Source organism: Chenopodium album, chromosome 18 (assembly GCF_948465745.1).
Source record: "Chenopodium album chromosome 18, dcCheAlbu1.1, whole genome shotgun sequence".
Lineage (NCBI taxonomy): Eukaryota > Viridiplantae > Streptophyta > Magnoliopsida > Caryophyllales > Amaranthaceae > Chenopodium > Chenopodium album.
Genome location: NC_137851.1, coordinates 49,676,812 through 49,693,149, shown reverse-complemented (window position 1 = coordinate 49,693,149; position 16,338 = coordinate 49,676,812). Strand labels below are relative to the sequence as shown.

At 33.4% G+C, this 16,338-nt stretch overlaps 2 protein-coding genes and 1 long non-coding RNA gene across 11 annotated transcripts; 2 read left to right on the top strand and 1 right to left on the bottom strand.

The window, feature by feature from the left end:
- The first annotated feature begins 345 nt into the window (after positions 1-345).
- Positions 346-1,449, top strand: LOC145591016 (uncharacterized). Its single transcript, XR_014102229.1, has 3 exons — positions 346-787; positions 864-925; positions 1,337-1,449. It is a non-coding gene; the product is annotated as an uncharacterized LOC145591016 (long non-coding RNA).
- Positions 1,450-2,951: 1,502 nt separating this feature from the next.
- Positions 2,952-12,563, bottom strand: LOC145592506 (uncharacterized). 9 transcript variants are annotated; one of them, XM_081648980.1, is made up of 6 exons: positions 12,053-12,556; positions 7,528-7,692; positions 5,854-5,932; positions 5,413-5,520; positions 3,947-4,101; positions 2,952-3,829 (listed from the first exon to the last, which is right to left on the bottom strand). In XM_081648980.1, exon 6 carries the CDS (start codon positions 3,670-3,672, stop codon positions 3,127-3,129), a length of 546 nt encoding a protein of 181 aa, XP_081505106.1. In that variant the 5' UTR covers positions 3,673-3,829; positions 3,947-4,101; positions 5,413-5,520; positions 5,854-5,932; positions 7,528-7,692; positions 12,053-12,556; the 3' UTR covers positions 2,952-3,126. The 9 variants fall into 9 exon arrangements, with proteins under 9 accessions (XP_081505106.1, XP_081505108.1, XP_081505113.1 ...); XM_081648982.1 differs by having other exon boundaries at positions 3,947-4,083; XM_081648987.1 differs by lacking the exon at positions 5,854-5,932 and having other exon boundaries at positions 3,947-4,071; positions 12,053-12,563.
- On the top strand, positions 12,204-15,405 carry LOC145592312 (uncharacterized). Its single transcript, XM_081648754.1, has 2 exons — positions 12,204-12,253; positions 14,730-15,405. The coding sequence occupies exons 1-2, from the start codon at positions 12,204-12,206 to the stop codon at positions 15,403-15,405; spliced, it is 726 nt and encodes a 241-aa protein (XP_081504880.1).
- Positions 15,406-16,338: the final 933 nt, after the last annotated feature.

The window sequence follows — 16,338 nt, the reverse complement described above, 5'->3', positions numbered from 1 at the left end:
AGTGAAATCAATGAAGGAACTCCATTGATGAGCTGAGAAGAATACAAGGTTTTACAGAGAGAATGTTGCGGAAGAAGAAAGGGATTTTTATTTGACAAGTCAAAAATGATTGAATGAGTTTAATACAATGATTACAGGTACTTATACCTTGTAAAAGACTTAGAATCAATCAATCAATCTAAGCCTTAATCCCATAAGTGGGGTCGGCTAACATGAACCAAATTTGATTATTCCTTGTAATCATCGACATAAATCTAACAACCTGTCATACTAATTACATGTTAAAACTAACTTTGCTGACTCAGCATAGCTTACAACTAACTAATACCTCCTATTACAGAATCAGGGTGCTAAAATTCTCATCATTCAAGGAAGCAGCAATTTGTGGTTTCCACTGTGTTCTGAAGAGCAAGATGCTTTACAAGAAGGCAGTTGATAAATTAAAGACCTATGAAGATTTAGGTCGTTGCAATTCTCTGACAAGCCAAGGTTCAGATGGGTCTGGCTTAACTTCTATGAGGGACATGACCAGTACTCGAACTCCTTCAATAGAAAGATGCAGGGATCGCTAACCTCTCCGGTGTAAAGGTCGTAAGGCACTGATCATCCTGGCTCAGGAAGCAATGCGAAACCTGAATCTCGGAGCGCTAAAAAGCTCCAGCATCTAATCGTGAAAGGGTTGCTGCTTCACCTGTGATCTCAAACAGAAAACACATATATCCCTCTCCAACTCCATTTCACTCTTCTGGTATTGCGATTCCTGGCGCTGGGACACTGAATAACAGAGGTTTGCTGCATGAAATTTGCAATATTCTTCTGCTTGCTATAATATCTGATGTGTTTATCTCTACTCTCATATATAGTAGATGTCAAGCAAATTAAAGATGGCCCATGCACTGGAACAAAAGGCTTTCATGCTCCAGAGGTAAGACTACTAAATTTATAATGTTGTACTATCTATGGTGCGCGCTTCTGTATTATGTAGCTCTCCAAGACTTTCCCTAATGTCACTGTGTGCATTAGAGAGTTAGACAAGGAGTACCTTTCGAAATAATTTAGTGTTCCTGTTCTGTCAATATGTTCTTGGAAGTAAATTTTTGCTTGCAAAGGTATAATGGGAAATGCCAAATTAATTATACGTACTAAATATACATCCTTCGGTTAAATGAGTTGCATGTAATGATTATTTATTCTATCAGCAAGTATACATAACAAATATAATTATAGGCTAGGCTCAATGTTTTTATGCTGTGAGGATCGTTAGTATACATGCATCTATTACACCATAAATCATTGAACTAGATACTTAATTCTCTAAATCTTTACACTTTTACAGGTCTTGCTTAGATCTTTGCATCAAGGTCCTAAGTTTGATGTTTGGTCAGTCGGTGTACCCTTACTTGACAAGTGGAGAAATGTATTTCACGATGACCCAGAACAGTAAAGCATGTTCTTTTTTTGTTGTCCAAGCATGTATTTGTAGGTCACCAATAAGCTTTGGCTCGTTTGTGTTAATCATTGTAGAAACATGGAGAACGTAGTAAACCTATTGGGAAATGAGGAGCTGTGGGAAGTGGCGAAGTTACTGCGAATCTTCCTTACAAGAGGTAAATTAATTATATCTATTCTTGAATCAATTCCGTAGTTTTAATAATGAGATAAATTTGGTTGTTCAAGCATATGAATACTTACACTTTTAATGGCCAAATTTCATTGCAGGAACTTCTGATTATAGGTTTCTTACCCTCAATGACAGTAAGGGATTGGTGTATAATAAACACAAGGAGACCAGATCTCCTTGATGTTTTCCCTGATTCGATTTTAGATCTACTTTCCGAGATTAAGGATCAGTGCTCAAGAAGGTCTTGATCTTGAGTTCTTTATTTCATGTCATGATGTCAGATCACACATAAGTAGAGATTATTGAAATGTGATCAATGCCTGAATTCTACGAGCACATCGTTGCCTTTTAAGTGAATCTGTAAGACTTCCTAGAGACAAACTAGTTGATCCTGCAAATTTCTGAAGAAGCTCATTGTAAGTTTAGTTGTATAGTGATATCCAAAATAGGTTATTGGCTGACTTCCTGACTGATTCAAGCAATACAAGAATAGTACTATATGCAGGATTTTGGTGCCATTGCAGTAATTTTATGGCTTGTTCTGCACAAGAGATGCATTATCTGAGGGGATGTCCGACTAGTCCAAGTAAATGAGTCTACATGACCTAGCATGTTTATAATTACCAATGGTACAGAAAATCAGGAGAAAAGCCCCTGTATGTTAACAGATTTCATGAACATGCTAGGCTTAGGCTCTACGCTCTTGCTGACACCTATCTAATGATCCAATGCAGTAATTCTTCAATAAGAGTATGAAATATGTTGAAGAAGAGACATTCATACCTAGTAGAAACTTAATTCATTGGCAATATTATGCATCAGACGTGTTTAGCTAAAGTGCTAAATCCAACCATTAATGATGTTTCATGTTGTCCACATAGCTTGTGCAATTGGTACACTATTGTGAGCGGGAATGTTTGTGTGGTGGTTTCAGCTGTAAGAGAGGTCATTTATATTCTAGTTTAATCCTACATTTCCATTTATATTTTCCTAAATCAGTTGAGGTGCTTTGGCAAATGATGTCTTCAGAGGTTCTCATATTAGTGATGATTGCATGAGACAAAGGTCCCTTATTTTATCAAACTCGTCCTGAATCATGTTAGTTTACTCCAGAATTGTTGTCTCAACATGCTAGATGACTGCAACACATAACTAACTACTTCGTATAATAATTGAACAGGCATCAATGAAAACATGAAAACTTCAATCACAGGAAGAAACCTCATCTAACATATGAAACATGAGGCAAGAAGAAAAACAGGGATTAAAAAGAGAGAAGAAAAGGACACCATTGCAGATAATCTCTGATGTTTGATACCCACAAAAGGAAGAAGCGCAGAAACCTAAACTGCTTGAATAACTAAGGAATTGGTACAGAATGTTGTATCATTACAAAATATTCTGAAAGTTTTTAACAGAAGTACTCAATTCCCAATTAGAAGATCAAAACACTTGGCATATCCACTACATAATCTCACAATAATTTATAACACTAAAAAGTATTATCAATTGCCTACTTCTTCCCCTCCATGGCTGCTCACTTCTTGTTGAACAAGACTAGATTCTCCTTCACTGCTCACACGACAATCATGTGGAACAACAGCAACCACTACGGAATCCATGGCAACCCGACCAAGACCTAAGCCTTTCTCTTCTGGAAGAGCAGAAATATTGCGAAATGAAGTTCCATAGGAGTTTTGATACTCCCAAAATGGCAACCCATCACCTTCTCGAACCCCATGCCCAGTTACAACCACACAATGAGATTCAACCTTCCGATCTCGATCTCTATCTTCATATCCTGGTGGACTTGACACATACACAAAATCCCGGCTCTCTTGAAGTCTTGTTTGATAGAAATGATCCCGCATGGCGAACCTAATCACAAAGGGCCCATTATCTTCTAACTCAGTGACCAATTTCCTATCAACATCAGCCCTGTCAGACTCATCAGGACAACTAATAAAACTTGCTTTTGTAGCCTTCACAACTCCATTACTTTCCCTCAAGATAATGCCTTGCTCATTAGTTTTTTCAAATATTTGTTGCATTATACGAGAGATCGATCTTTTTGACCTTTAGGAATATTGTGTCTAGCGGTAGAAAGAACATGCTCCCTTGACCAACACTTCTTTGTTTCAAGACATTTGTTCAATTTTGCACGATAATACATAGCTCGAGTATACGAATGATTAATGCAAGTTCCATCTGCATTAATTGAGAAACAAAATGAATCAATCAAAATTCGTAAAAACAAAATGATTATTCAAAGAGCAAAAGATTTCAAAAATTGATTAAAAATACTCCATAAAAAGATTATCATACCTCTTCCCTGATTTAGGGCAGGTTCAAGAAGACTACAAGAAACGATGGACTTCCTTCTTCTCTTGTTTCTAGGGTCAATTGTTGAATAGCTCCATAATTGACCCTCCACCCTCTTCCTTTTTGCTCTGGTTAGCATACTTTTTATAAAATGCACACTTTAATCAAAACAAATTTAATCAATTAGGGCAACCATACAAACCTAAGATGTGAACAACCCACTGTGGGAGAAAGCATTTAAAATCCAAACTATATCCAATAACCCACAAGCTTAAACCATGAAGTCTTGATAAAACAAAGAACCAAGATAGAACTAGAGTACAGTCAACCATACAAACCAGAATATAACTTTTGAGAGTCATTTGGTCAGTTTTGGAAAGAAAAGGGCAGTAGATCGTCTAAAAATAAAGGATTAACAAAGATAAAAATCTAAAAGTACATAATCGAATTCAAGGGAACCACCAACAGAAAGATGGGGGAAAGCACAGTAAGAATATTCATTTGAATAACTATTTAGCCATGAAGGTCCAAAGATGACATGTTGATACCATTAAAGGTTGATATGGGCCAGCATTTTCTGTCCCTAACTGAAGTCTAAATGCAATGGTTGTGAGACTTGTGACTTTTGTGAGCTGAAAACAATTGTTTTTCCCTCTCAAACAACAACAATAGAAGCAATGTGTTTGACAACAAACACTCTACTTAACATTTCCCAAAATGGTTTGCTATGTGTTTGACAACAAAGCAATGTTGCCAATATATGAGTTTACAACTTTACACATATCATCTACTACAACTGATATTATACATATTTGTTCAAATAAATAACCCAAAACCTAAACAACATGATGCATTGCAACTAGAATAAACTCTACAATCACATTTCATTGAAAAAATCTAAAATTAGTATCACATCTAATTGCAAATTTTAATTACTCCATTCTTTTCATAATAATTGACACCTATAGACTATTTTATAACTTTGACCCTCTTTTTTTTTTTGACGCAAAGCGATAAAAAGTAAGTTGTTAGATTTACATTATTGTATATATTTGGAATATCAAATCTTTAAATTTTTACTACTCTACATAATTAAGTAAAAGGTAGGGAGCCTTCAAAAAAAAAGTAAAAGGTAGGGAAGGCAATTGGGAATTTGGGACCAACATCCAAGTCCCCACTTCCCAATTCCAAAAATAAACTCGGCTAATCAGATTAATTATACCTTGAAAACATAAATCATTCTTTAAAAAACAACATTATCAGCCTGAAATTCTTAATCCTAACGACGGGGTTGGCTACATGAATTATAATCCAAGAATAACCAAAATTTAATGAACTATATCAACTAAAATTCAGACGTGGATCACAACAATAATAAGCAAGGATTATAATATTATTCCTAATCTCACTAATTCCACTTCAAATAAAAAAAATCAATCAAACAAAACAAAAAGATGAAAAACATATACCTGAATCAAATCACCAGTAATATCAGCACAAAGAGAATGCTCCTCCAAAGGCAAAACCCTAATAGTAACACCCACAATTCCAACCAACGACTTAATCTTCTCTTCTCCCTTCACCGTCAAAAATCAATGTAAGAAAAATAGAGATACAAGCAGTAATAAAGAGAGGAAAGTAGATTTTTCAGCTTGGTAATTGTGCTATAGGCCTAAAGCTAGCGCCTTTTTCCCTTTGTAGAAATGAGATTGTGTAAATTTCACCTTTATTTACAAAAATGTTAATCAATTAAATTCATAAGTTAAAAATTTTGGGGTGATTTAATCAGATTTAGAAAGATAAGACTGTTGATTAAATGGTAATAAACATTACATGATAATATGAGAAAGAAGAACTTTAGTAAAATTCAAGAAGAAGACATAATAAGGAAATTAACAAAGAAAATTTACCTGATAAATGATATGTGAAAAATCTGAGGATGAGGTTTAGGGTTTTAGCTTAGTTCTTCTCTTCTTCTCTAATATGTGCCTAAAGTTTGGGGAATGCTATTGTTACTTGGGCTATTACATAGTAGTGTAAATTTAGGCCTGAATTTTTGGTATGAAGTTTATAGTGTTTGTTTTAGTTTAGACAAGTTCAATTCATTTTCACACTACATTTTAATTCGGTTCAATTATACAAGACTTTAAACTCTCACTTAAATCACTATAGTTACCTCACTAAAATTTCAATACGTTTGATGTAGAGTTAAATTGGAAACACACTAGCCGACCACAACAATTTAGACAAAATTATACTAAAGAGTAATATTATAGTTATTTATTATATATCTATACTAGTAGTTCTAAATTCACAATTATGAATTCAAATACATACAACTATACAAGTACCTACTTTTAAAATTAAGGTTGTGTTCTTTAGAGCTAAAAAAACTGAATAGAGCTGTACTAAAATGTATTGTAAAAATAAACTAACAAAAAATTGAATTAAGCTGAAGTAAACGGAAAATGAGTTGAAAAGAATCGGGCATTTTACTTACGATCAAATTTATAAGCCACGGCCACCCAAAAAGTAAATTTATCCTCACCATACAATCCTTCACAACTCATAAGTTGAATTAGCTAGCTCATGCAATACAAAGATAGCTTTTACTTGTATTTTACTTACGTAAATGGTAACTTATAACTTCTTTATTGGTTTTCTACAATAGATGCCCTATTGAATACTATATGCAATCAAATTATGCAATTAACATGTACTATCTCCGATTTTTTTAAGTTGCAACTTTGGGGTATTATTTGAGAGATATACTACCTCCGTTACATATTATTTGCAACGATTTGACATAAAGTAGAGAGGGAAAATGTCTAATCGTTGCAAATAATATGTAACGGAGGTAGTAAAATATTCTAAAGTTGTAACTACAAAAAATCAGAGGTAGTATATACTCCGCGTTTTACTATATTTTTATTAAGATTTGCCTACCATTTTCCCCACTTTTCCCCATTTACACATTTTTCTCTCAAATTTATTCTTACTTTTTAACTTCACTCCCATTATAATAATGCATTATTCCTAAATTTTCCCCTTAAATAGTAGCTCCACTAATCACAATAAAAGCTCCACTAATCACAATAAAACAGAGGGAGTATAATATATTACCAACCATAACTTGAGAGCATCTCTTATAAATATATACCTAGTTAATTAAAGGATGCAAGACAATCAAATATGTTGTTAAATTGTGTGCCTTTTAAAAATTGTATCTTTATTATTGTTTGTAGCAAAAGTAATGGATAGAGAGGATAACAATTAGTATAAGTGGAAAAACAAAGATAACTAGAAAGTTAAGGAAACAATTATTTCCTCCGTTTTTTTTTTTTTTTTTTTGACAATTCCGTTCTTTTTTAAGGTGCTACATTATGATCAAAATGCACAATTTTGATTAAGTGTTGTATCTAAAAAAACAGAGAAAGTAAGAAAATAGTAGTGACATGTGGAAATATTACCATTACCATGGCCGTGGCGTGTCAAAATTCAAAAATTGACCATGATCGGCAGTGAAATTTCCCAATACCACTACCATATGGGGCTTTGGGCAAAAATTTGGTTAAAAAGATCACCTGCTGCTCATGTTGTCTTAGGTGACAGCAATGCGTCTTTCTAGTGGTGCTATCAAGGCTAGTCGTAGCACAGATGGGGTGGGCATCATGATGGTGACAGTGGTGGTGCCATGGCAGCGTAAGTAAAGGCATAACTTGAATATGAAGTGGTGGTGCCTCAATTTCCTAGCAAAGGTAAAATTCAAATTAAAGTATCAACAAAAATATTATGTACTCGTATAAAATTGAACTTCTTAAAATATTAAAAAAATACAGTATAAAAAATCGAATTGAAAAAAAAAAACTGTCAACCTCTTTTGACCTACTAATACGGAGTAGCATCATCATCAAAGTACTTAGGATAAACTTTAAACTTCAGCCCGATAGAGTAGGTATGATTCAGAGGGAGCATCAAATATGTGGAATGGGAACATTGGTATGTACTTAGGATATAAAATACTCATGTCCAACAAAGAGGATAGAAAAACATACAATCAAAGAGAAGGAAAATCTAACACTAGTATAATACGTAAGTACTCCCTCCGTTTTTAAATACTTGCTCCACTTTTCTTTTCCGGCCGTTTTTAAATACTTGTTCCATTTCTTTTTTTGGAAAACTTTTACAATATTTAATTCATTTCTCACACTTAGTGGACCCAATATAATACTCTCTCTCCTCCTATTCTTCCACTATTTTTGCTTTTTACAATTTTTTATTTTCTCAACTACCCCACTACCTCCATATTTGATTACTTTCTCCAATTTCTCCTAAAACTCCGCGCATGGAGAAATGAAGCAAGTATTTAAAAATGGAGGGAGTAGAAATTTGCAAAATTACAAGAGTTTTTATTTTATCTCATTTTATCATTATTATCTCATTTTAATTTAATTTGCAAAATTAGAAATTTGAATTAACATCATTTTTCACTTGATGTAAAACAATTTTCCATGGAAAGCAAAAGTGTTCTTATTCATCCTTTCCCTTTCCCTTCAACTTGTTTTCCCATTGTATTGTAAAATGTTGAACATGAATATTCATTTTACATTCTGCTAAACGAAGTCAACATTATTCTAAAGGGATGTGGTATTCAATATTCATGCCTTCCGATATGATATTGGGATTTTGGCACTCCTTGGTGTGATAAGAGTACAGAAAATCATACTCACCTGGTCAAAGTGTTAAAATATATACCTTCTCAAACTGTTTTATATTTGCTATATTACCTTGTTATATTAGACTATAACTAAAACAAACGAAGGTAGATTAAAGTGGTGATAAAGAGCATGAGGTTATTATATGTGGAGGGGACAAAAATAGTATGGGTGAGGAAAAAGGAAAGGTAGAGGAATATATTCCACCTTATAAAAAGTGGGTAACTAAGGGTCTGTTCTCTTCATCTTAATTTCAGCAGTTCAATTTAGCTTCAATAAGTTCAGTTAAGTTCTTATCTTAATTTTTCTCTCTCATAAAATATTCTATTCAGCTCAGCTCCAATAAGTTCAGTTCAATCAATCAGAACAGGCCTTAATACTCTCATTTGGGATATCTCCTCCATCTTTGTATTCTCATCACAAGGTCATTTCATTATTTACTTTCAGTTTCCCTCTTTCCATCTTAATTTGGGGAAAATACTGGTTGATCTTCATGATCAACATAATTTGTCAATCATAGGGGTGATGGTGTCTTTTCATTCATTAAGTGAAGGATAGTAATGTCATTGCACATGTGCTGACATGTTCATATTTCCACCTATGCAATATTGTGTTAGTTGAGGTTTGATGGTATTAACAACAAAGTTAGGGTCAAAGCCCCAAATCCCCACCCTCCTCCTCTCTTAGAGATGTCAATGGGGCTGGTCAAGTAGGAGACCCGCCCCATCCCCTAAGGCGGGGATGGGTCTCGATTTGGCGGGTGGTGGGGCGGGGATGGGGATAAAAACCATATCCGTCATGGGTGATGGGGCGAGGGTGGATTTTAAGTTGTACTCGCCCCGCCCCACCCGCCCTACTTCGTACCCGCCCCATCCCCACCACATACCCATGTCTATATATCTTAACAAGCAAAATTATATACTTTATACTATTATATAAAATAATAATGTGAAATAAAATATTAGTTATAATACTTTGTACTACACTTATATTATAAACAAAAATGTGTGTAATATTAAAAATGTTTTTTTTTTATCATAATCCGTATTAATTACGTAGGATTGTGTATTTGAGAGACGGAGATTAGGTGGGTCTTAGGTGGGGATTAGGCGGGTCTTTGGTGGGGATTAGGTGGGGATGGATATCCAAGTGGAGGGTGGGGCGGGGATGGTTTTGGAGTTGTACCCGTCGGGGCGGGGATGGGGATGAACATTGGACCCGCCGCGGAGATGGGGATGGAAATTTTAAGTGGGGATGAGGATGGGAAGGCCAATATCCGCCCCGCCCCGCCCCGCCCCGCCCCATTGACATCCCTATCCTCTCTCCTCTCTCCTCTTTATCAAAGTCTCAACAATGGCAGGTGTGTAGTACCTCCGGCGATGGAGGGTAGGTGTAGCGGTGACAATGACACTTAAATTAGTACTTGGCGACAACTAGCTATGACTCCGGCAACGGGTGGTGGTGGTGTCTGTACTTAAATCAATCTCACATCCGCGCGTCGGCAAGAATTATGTCCTAACAAAGCTCCCTAGGTTAGTAAATTCAAGGAAAAATGATCACTCTTACCCTTTGGAGTTGATTAAGCCCTTAATTTCACCTTTTCTTCCTAGGGTTTTCGTTTGATTCAGCGCTGAAAATGATGGTGTCGGTGGTCGGTTTATTGGATAAAGCTTGGATATGATGAAGATGGTGGTGTGGTAGCTTCAATGGAGGAAGCAGCTTGAACACCACTATTGTTACTGTTAGTAAACAAAGTTAGGATATGCTTGCATTCTTGGTGATTAAGCGGCTGACGAAGCATTAGTATGAGCTGGCTAGTATGAGTAAGCACTAGATTGACAAAATATGTTAATCATGAAAATCAACTGGGCAAGCCCCCTTAATTTGTTCACTTTCATATTTCTCTATTATGACTTTAATACCCTTTAATACAATATTATCAACCTAAGCACACCTTTTGAGGGACATAGTTACACTAACTCTGTTTGATAGGCTGGCAAAGAAGTTTACCCTAGTAAATTGTCTCTTAAAATAAAAGAAAACTATTTTCCCCTCAAAATTATTTTCTTTCATTTTCTCTACCTTTCTTGTACACTCTTTTCACGATCTTTTCGATTTCTCTTTCATTTTTCATCATATTTCTAATATGGAACAAATTAAAATAATGGAAAACTAATCTTACACTTGTTTTTTCCATTGTAAATTGTTTTACATTGAACATATCTTACACTCAACCAAACAAACAGAGCCTATATTTGAAAAGGAAGAGGAGTGAAAGAATTATTATCCTTTATTTGGATAAATCATGAAGATTTGAAGACAGAGATTGAAAGGCTGAATCTCATTGTGTGGTTGTAACTGGGCACGGGGTTCGAGAAGGTGGTGGGTTGCCATTTTGGGAGTATCATAACTCCTATGGATTAAGGTTAGGCCTGTTCACGGATCGGATATCCGATCCGAAATGTGATTTCGGATCGGATATTCGAAGACTCGGATATCAAAAATTGATATCCAAATCCGATTTGAAAAATTCGGATATCCGATATTCGGATATCCAAAATTTTCGGATCGGATGCTTCGGATATCCATTATCCAATATTAAGTAAAATTGTTATGATTACTTTCTAAATTTCACTAATTTTACCGTTTTTTTATCGCTAAGTTGTACAAAATATTTTAACAAAAATAGTAGTCCTTTCGCAATTAATATTATCATCAAATATATTAAGAATATTACAATAAGTTAATAATACAGGGTTAGTTTTATATGAACAATTTAAAAATTTTATATATATTTCACTATTTTAGGCTTTATATTTCGGATATCTTTCGGATATCGGATATCCGAAATTATGAAAATTAATATCCAAATCCGCATCCGATATCCGCTTTTTCGGATCGGATATCCGATCCGAAATGAAAACTCGGATCGGATATCCAAAAATTCGGATCGGTTGCGGATCGGATTATCGGATTTTCGGATAGTTTTGTACAGGCCTAATTAAGGTGTGCCAATCACAGTGAACTCGGAAAATAACACAATAAACGTATATAAATGTAAGAACAGGTAACAGATTGCAAGGAAGAAAGAGTGAGAAATTAATTAATATTTTCTAATTTCTTGATTATGATTTTAATTCCAATTTTTAAAGATAATTGAAAATAATAATTTTATATAAACGCTCTAAGCATAAACCCACAATCGTGAATCGTGATAATCAATCAAAACAGAGGCATTGGTTTCTTCCATCTAATCCAATTCAAAATCTCTAATGATCTCAATTAATATAAACTCAAATTTAATAAAATGGATCTAATTAATAATTATGTGAAAACTGTAGCAAATCAATTGAATAGTAGCAAATCCATGGCATAAATAAACAAAAAAACAGACCTTGATCTCAACGATGATTAGAATTTCAGCAGATTCCTCCATTATCGTTGTAATGATCTATCTGTATCTGAGAGTGACCCATACCATACCATACCAAAAGCCATCCATCAGCCATCGGATGCGACATTCTCAAAGTCCATAGACAGCGAAAATGCAACATCTGATAGCAGAAATAGCAATCGACTTTGAGCCACATTGCACGTTTGCAATCAACCTAAACAATTAACAGCATGTAATTTATTTAGAAAATACAGTACAATCCATCACAGAAAATAAAATTAAGATTGACAAAATGTATAGAAGACTTTGATTAATCACGGATATAGCCATTAAAACAATTAATCATGCGAATTTTTAAAATAAATATATAATTAAAAAACAACAACAAAACAAATCATCAATTTGAGATTAATTTTGATTGTTATTTGTTAATTATCTATTGTAAATTTTTGATTGCCTATTGTCGATTGTTGAGAGGATTGATGAAAGAGAAGATAAGAGAGAGAAAATGAGGGAAAGAAACCCTAACTAACTAACTTACGAATCATATAATTAGGCAACTTTGCACGGCCTATAAACACGGCCTCGAGACTTTTTAAGTAATGGCACAAAGCCTATAGTTTGTTGGGCCTGTGTCCAGTCTGCAAACATCAAAGATTCACATTTTCACAACTAAAGATTAACTCACCCACAAAGTAGAGACACTATTGATTTTGATTACTAAGGGTATGTTCTCTTACGTTGAAATTCAGTTCAGTTCAGCTCACTTCAATTCAGTTCAACTGAGTTCAATTAAAGAGAACAGGCCCTAACATAGGACCTAACTACAAGAGTTATGTGATAGGTAGCTAATTCAATTCTTGAACCATGATTAATTTGTAATAAGTATATAGCTATATTTAGCTCTATTGATTTGATTGATATCAATTGCATTGAATTTTTTATATAACCAATCTGATTTCCTGACATAATTAAGCTTTGACCTTAGTTTTACACTAATTTTTGTTGAAAAAAATTACTTCATATGTGAAGTACCAAATAAATCATGTCAATATATCCACATTAATGTGGCCATTTTACGAATATTTATTTTCCTGACATAATTAAGCTTTAACTTTATTTGTAACACTAATTAGATTAGTGCCCGTGCGATGCATGGTAGTAATAGCCTTTTTTCCATTAATTAATTTCTGATATAATACAAAAATGAAGCAACTCATGTGGAATTATTAACAAATTCAATTATGAGGCAATAATTATTAAAACTACAATTGAGAAAAAAAAATTATTTTTTATTAGTCGTGTTGAAAGTATTTATAAATAGTATACATTATGTTACATTAATGAAGTATGTTATTCCCAATAAAACTAAATAATGTAGATGTTGTATCTTTTTGATAATAAATTAATTTAGTTTAAAAAATAAATACACTATAGTACTTCCAATAAATAAGCTAAGTAGAATAACTAAAAAAAATTAAAGTTGACATCATATTTTTTATTAGCGAGAAATTTTTTAAGGATAGCGACTATGTCCAAATCGATCGATGTAAGCAAGACCTGCTTTAATAATAGTTAATTGATTTAAGGAAAAAAAGTTATAAGTTACAATAAAAATTATCACATGAACGAAAACTAACTCAATTATTATTATTTCATAAGATTTTACAACTATATAATGGTAATTTTTGTCTAAAAAAATATAATGATAATTTAAATGTTAATATTGTAGTTTTTTGGCTCCGTTAGTTTATACTTGATCTCCACCATATATCAAGATTCTGAATTATAATTTATTCTCCATTAATTAAAAGGTCTCAAAATCTATTGTAACTATTTTAAATAAATAGAACACAAACTAAAAAGGAATACAATTATTAGAAAGATAATATATAAGATTAGGAATAATATATCATTATAATTGTATAATACAAATAATACAAAAATAGAAGATTTGTTTTTCTAAAAAGGGAGAGGGAGTTTTGGAGGGAAAAAAACAGCACCGGGAAATGACACGTGTCATTTCTGGTGTCTGTTTTAGTATAATGTTATTGATAAATATTAATATTGTAGTTTTTTGGCTCCGTTAGTTTATACTTGATCTCCACCATATATCAAACTTCTAAATTATAATTTATATTTATATTTATATTTATATATATATATATATATATATATATATATATATATATATATATATATATATATATATATATACACTAAAATAACAACCGTTGATGTCATCACTGTCTACGTGTAACTTTTTTATTTTTATTTTTTCCCTCCAAAATGCAAGGATGATGTCATATTTTTTAATCCTTTTTAAGCTACCCTATTTAACATAGCTTTGAAAATATATTCCATTTGAATTTTTAAATTTTAAATTTTGGGTTTTCTACACATATTATGCTATTTAGTTATTTACGAGTTGTTAATAATAGTTAATAATATAATTTAATTGAAATTTCCTAATTAAATATGAAAATAACGCACTTTTGGGAATTGTATATTCGTATTTAATTAGAAATTAGTTAGGAAAACTGAGGATGTATATTTTTCTTTCAGTATGTGTTAAAAGTCTATAATTCAATTCTTATTTTTAAACCGTGTATCACACAGGGTTAATCTAGTTCTACATTAATTAAAAGTTCTCACATTTTGTGTGGCAAATTTGCAGAGGTACTGTGGCTGTCAAAGCTGAAATGTTCAGGAGACACATTGCTAATGACGAACTTTGTCCTCGATGTGGTATTGAAGCAGAAACTATTGATCATGCCTTTTTTGAATGTGAAGAGGTAAGATTGATTTGGGAAGGGTATGAGCTTTCCAATGCAGTTATAGATGCACCGAGGGATACTTTTGCTGCAATGTTACTCTGGTGGGCTGACAAATATGAAAAGAAGGAGGTAAGGAAAATCCTAGCTGTGATGTGGGCTATTTGGTTCGGGAGAAACAAATGGGTGCATGAACAGGTGAGTTTGGACATGGGAATGATTACAAGAGGCTTTGTCCAACTTGTTGAGGATTATAGAGAGTATAATCAGAAGGTTCGAAGCTGCTACCCCAGTACACAACGTTGCAATTCCCCATCAGGTTGGGCTGCACCCCCTGAAGGCATTATTAAGCTCAATGTTGATGCACATGTGACTGGAAATGGGTATGTGGGGCTTGGCATTGTAGCAAGGGATTACAAGGGTGAGATTGTTCTCGCTGCAGTGAAACGCCTAAGTGTTGATTGGCCTGCAGAGTTGGCTGAAGCAGCAGCAGTACGGTATGGACTACAGACCTTACAGGCTTACACAGACTTGGCTACATGGATGTATGGGTTGAGTGTGATGCGTTGTCAGTTGTAAAGAACGTCAAGCAAGATGATACTGGAAGAGCTCCAACTTACCTCTTGTATGAAGACATCAAAAAGCTGTCAAACTTGTTTAGCTTTTTTATTATTATTACTCATGTTCAAAGGGCCGGAAATGCCGTGGCTCACTTAGTAGCTAGGTGGGACACTAATGATTGTTCCGAACGTTTGTGTATGAACTCCTTCCCCCAAAGTATCATAACTTTGGCGGAACTTGATTTGCAATAATATTTTCGGCTGACTTTTCCTCAAAAAAAAAAAATTAAAAGTTCTCAAAATCTGTAGTAACTATTTTAAATAAATAGAACACAAACTAAAAAGGAATACAATTATTATAAAGATAACATATAAGATTAGGAATAATATATAATTGTAATTGTATTATACAAATATTACAAAAATAGAAGATTTGTTTTGCTAAAAAGGGAGAGGGAGTTTTGAAGGGAAAAAACAGCACCAGGAAGTGACACGTGTCATTCCTGGTGTCTGTTTTAATATTATGTTATTGATTTTTGTTGAAAAAAATTACTCCATATATGGATTACCAAAATAAAATGTCAATATTTTTTGAAAAATAGCTCGGGAATATATTAATAAAGTTCAATGTTTGCCAAAGACAATAGGCCTTGGGAATGGACCAAACTTACAAACTCATCACAACCGCTAGTATCCCATCTAGCCACAAAATGAGCTAAAGTATTTCTCGACCGCTTTACACGATAGCAACATAAAGTAATCTAAAAAAACTCATACGACTATCTTATCTTAAAAAAATAAATAAATAAATAAAGGGTTATGGACTTATGGTACATAAGCCAAATAGTTACAAGACTTGCAACTAACAAAAAAATTAAGTATGATCTTATTTAATTAGTCATTTCTAAAATACCCTTTTAAGTTATAAAAAAATACACATGAATTGAACATA

What these genes read in the sequence shown, in the direction of transcription:
- LOC145592506 (XM_081648980.1), bottom strand. Translation starts at nt 3,672, where the DNA reads ATGCAACAAATATTTGAAAAAACTAATGAGCAAGGCATTATCTTGAGG.
- LOC145592312 (XM_081648754.1), top strand. Translation starts at nt 12,204, where the DNA reads ATGCAACATCTGATAGCAGAAATAGCAATCGACTTTGAGCCACATTGC. An exon ending in GACTTTGAGCCACATTGCAC is followed by an intron (nt 12,254 to 14,729) that starts GTTTGCAATCAA and finishes GCAAATTTGCAG; the next exon opens with AGGTACTGTGGCTGTCAAAG.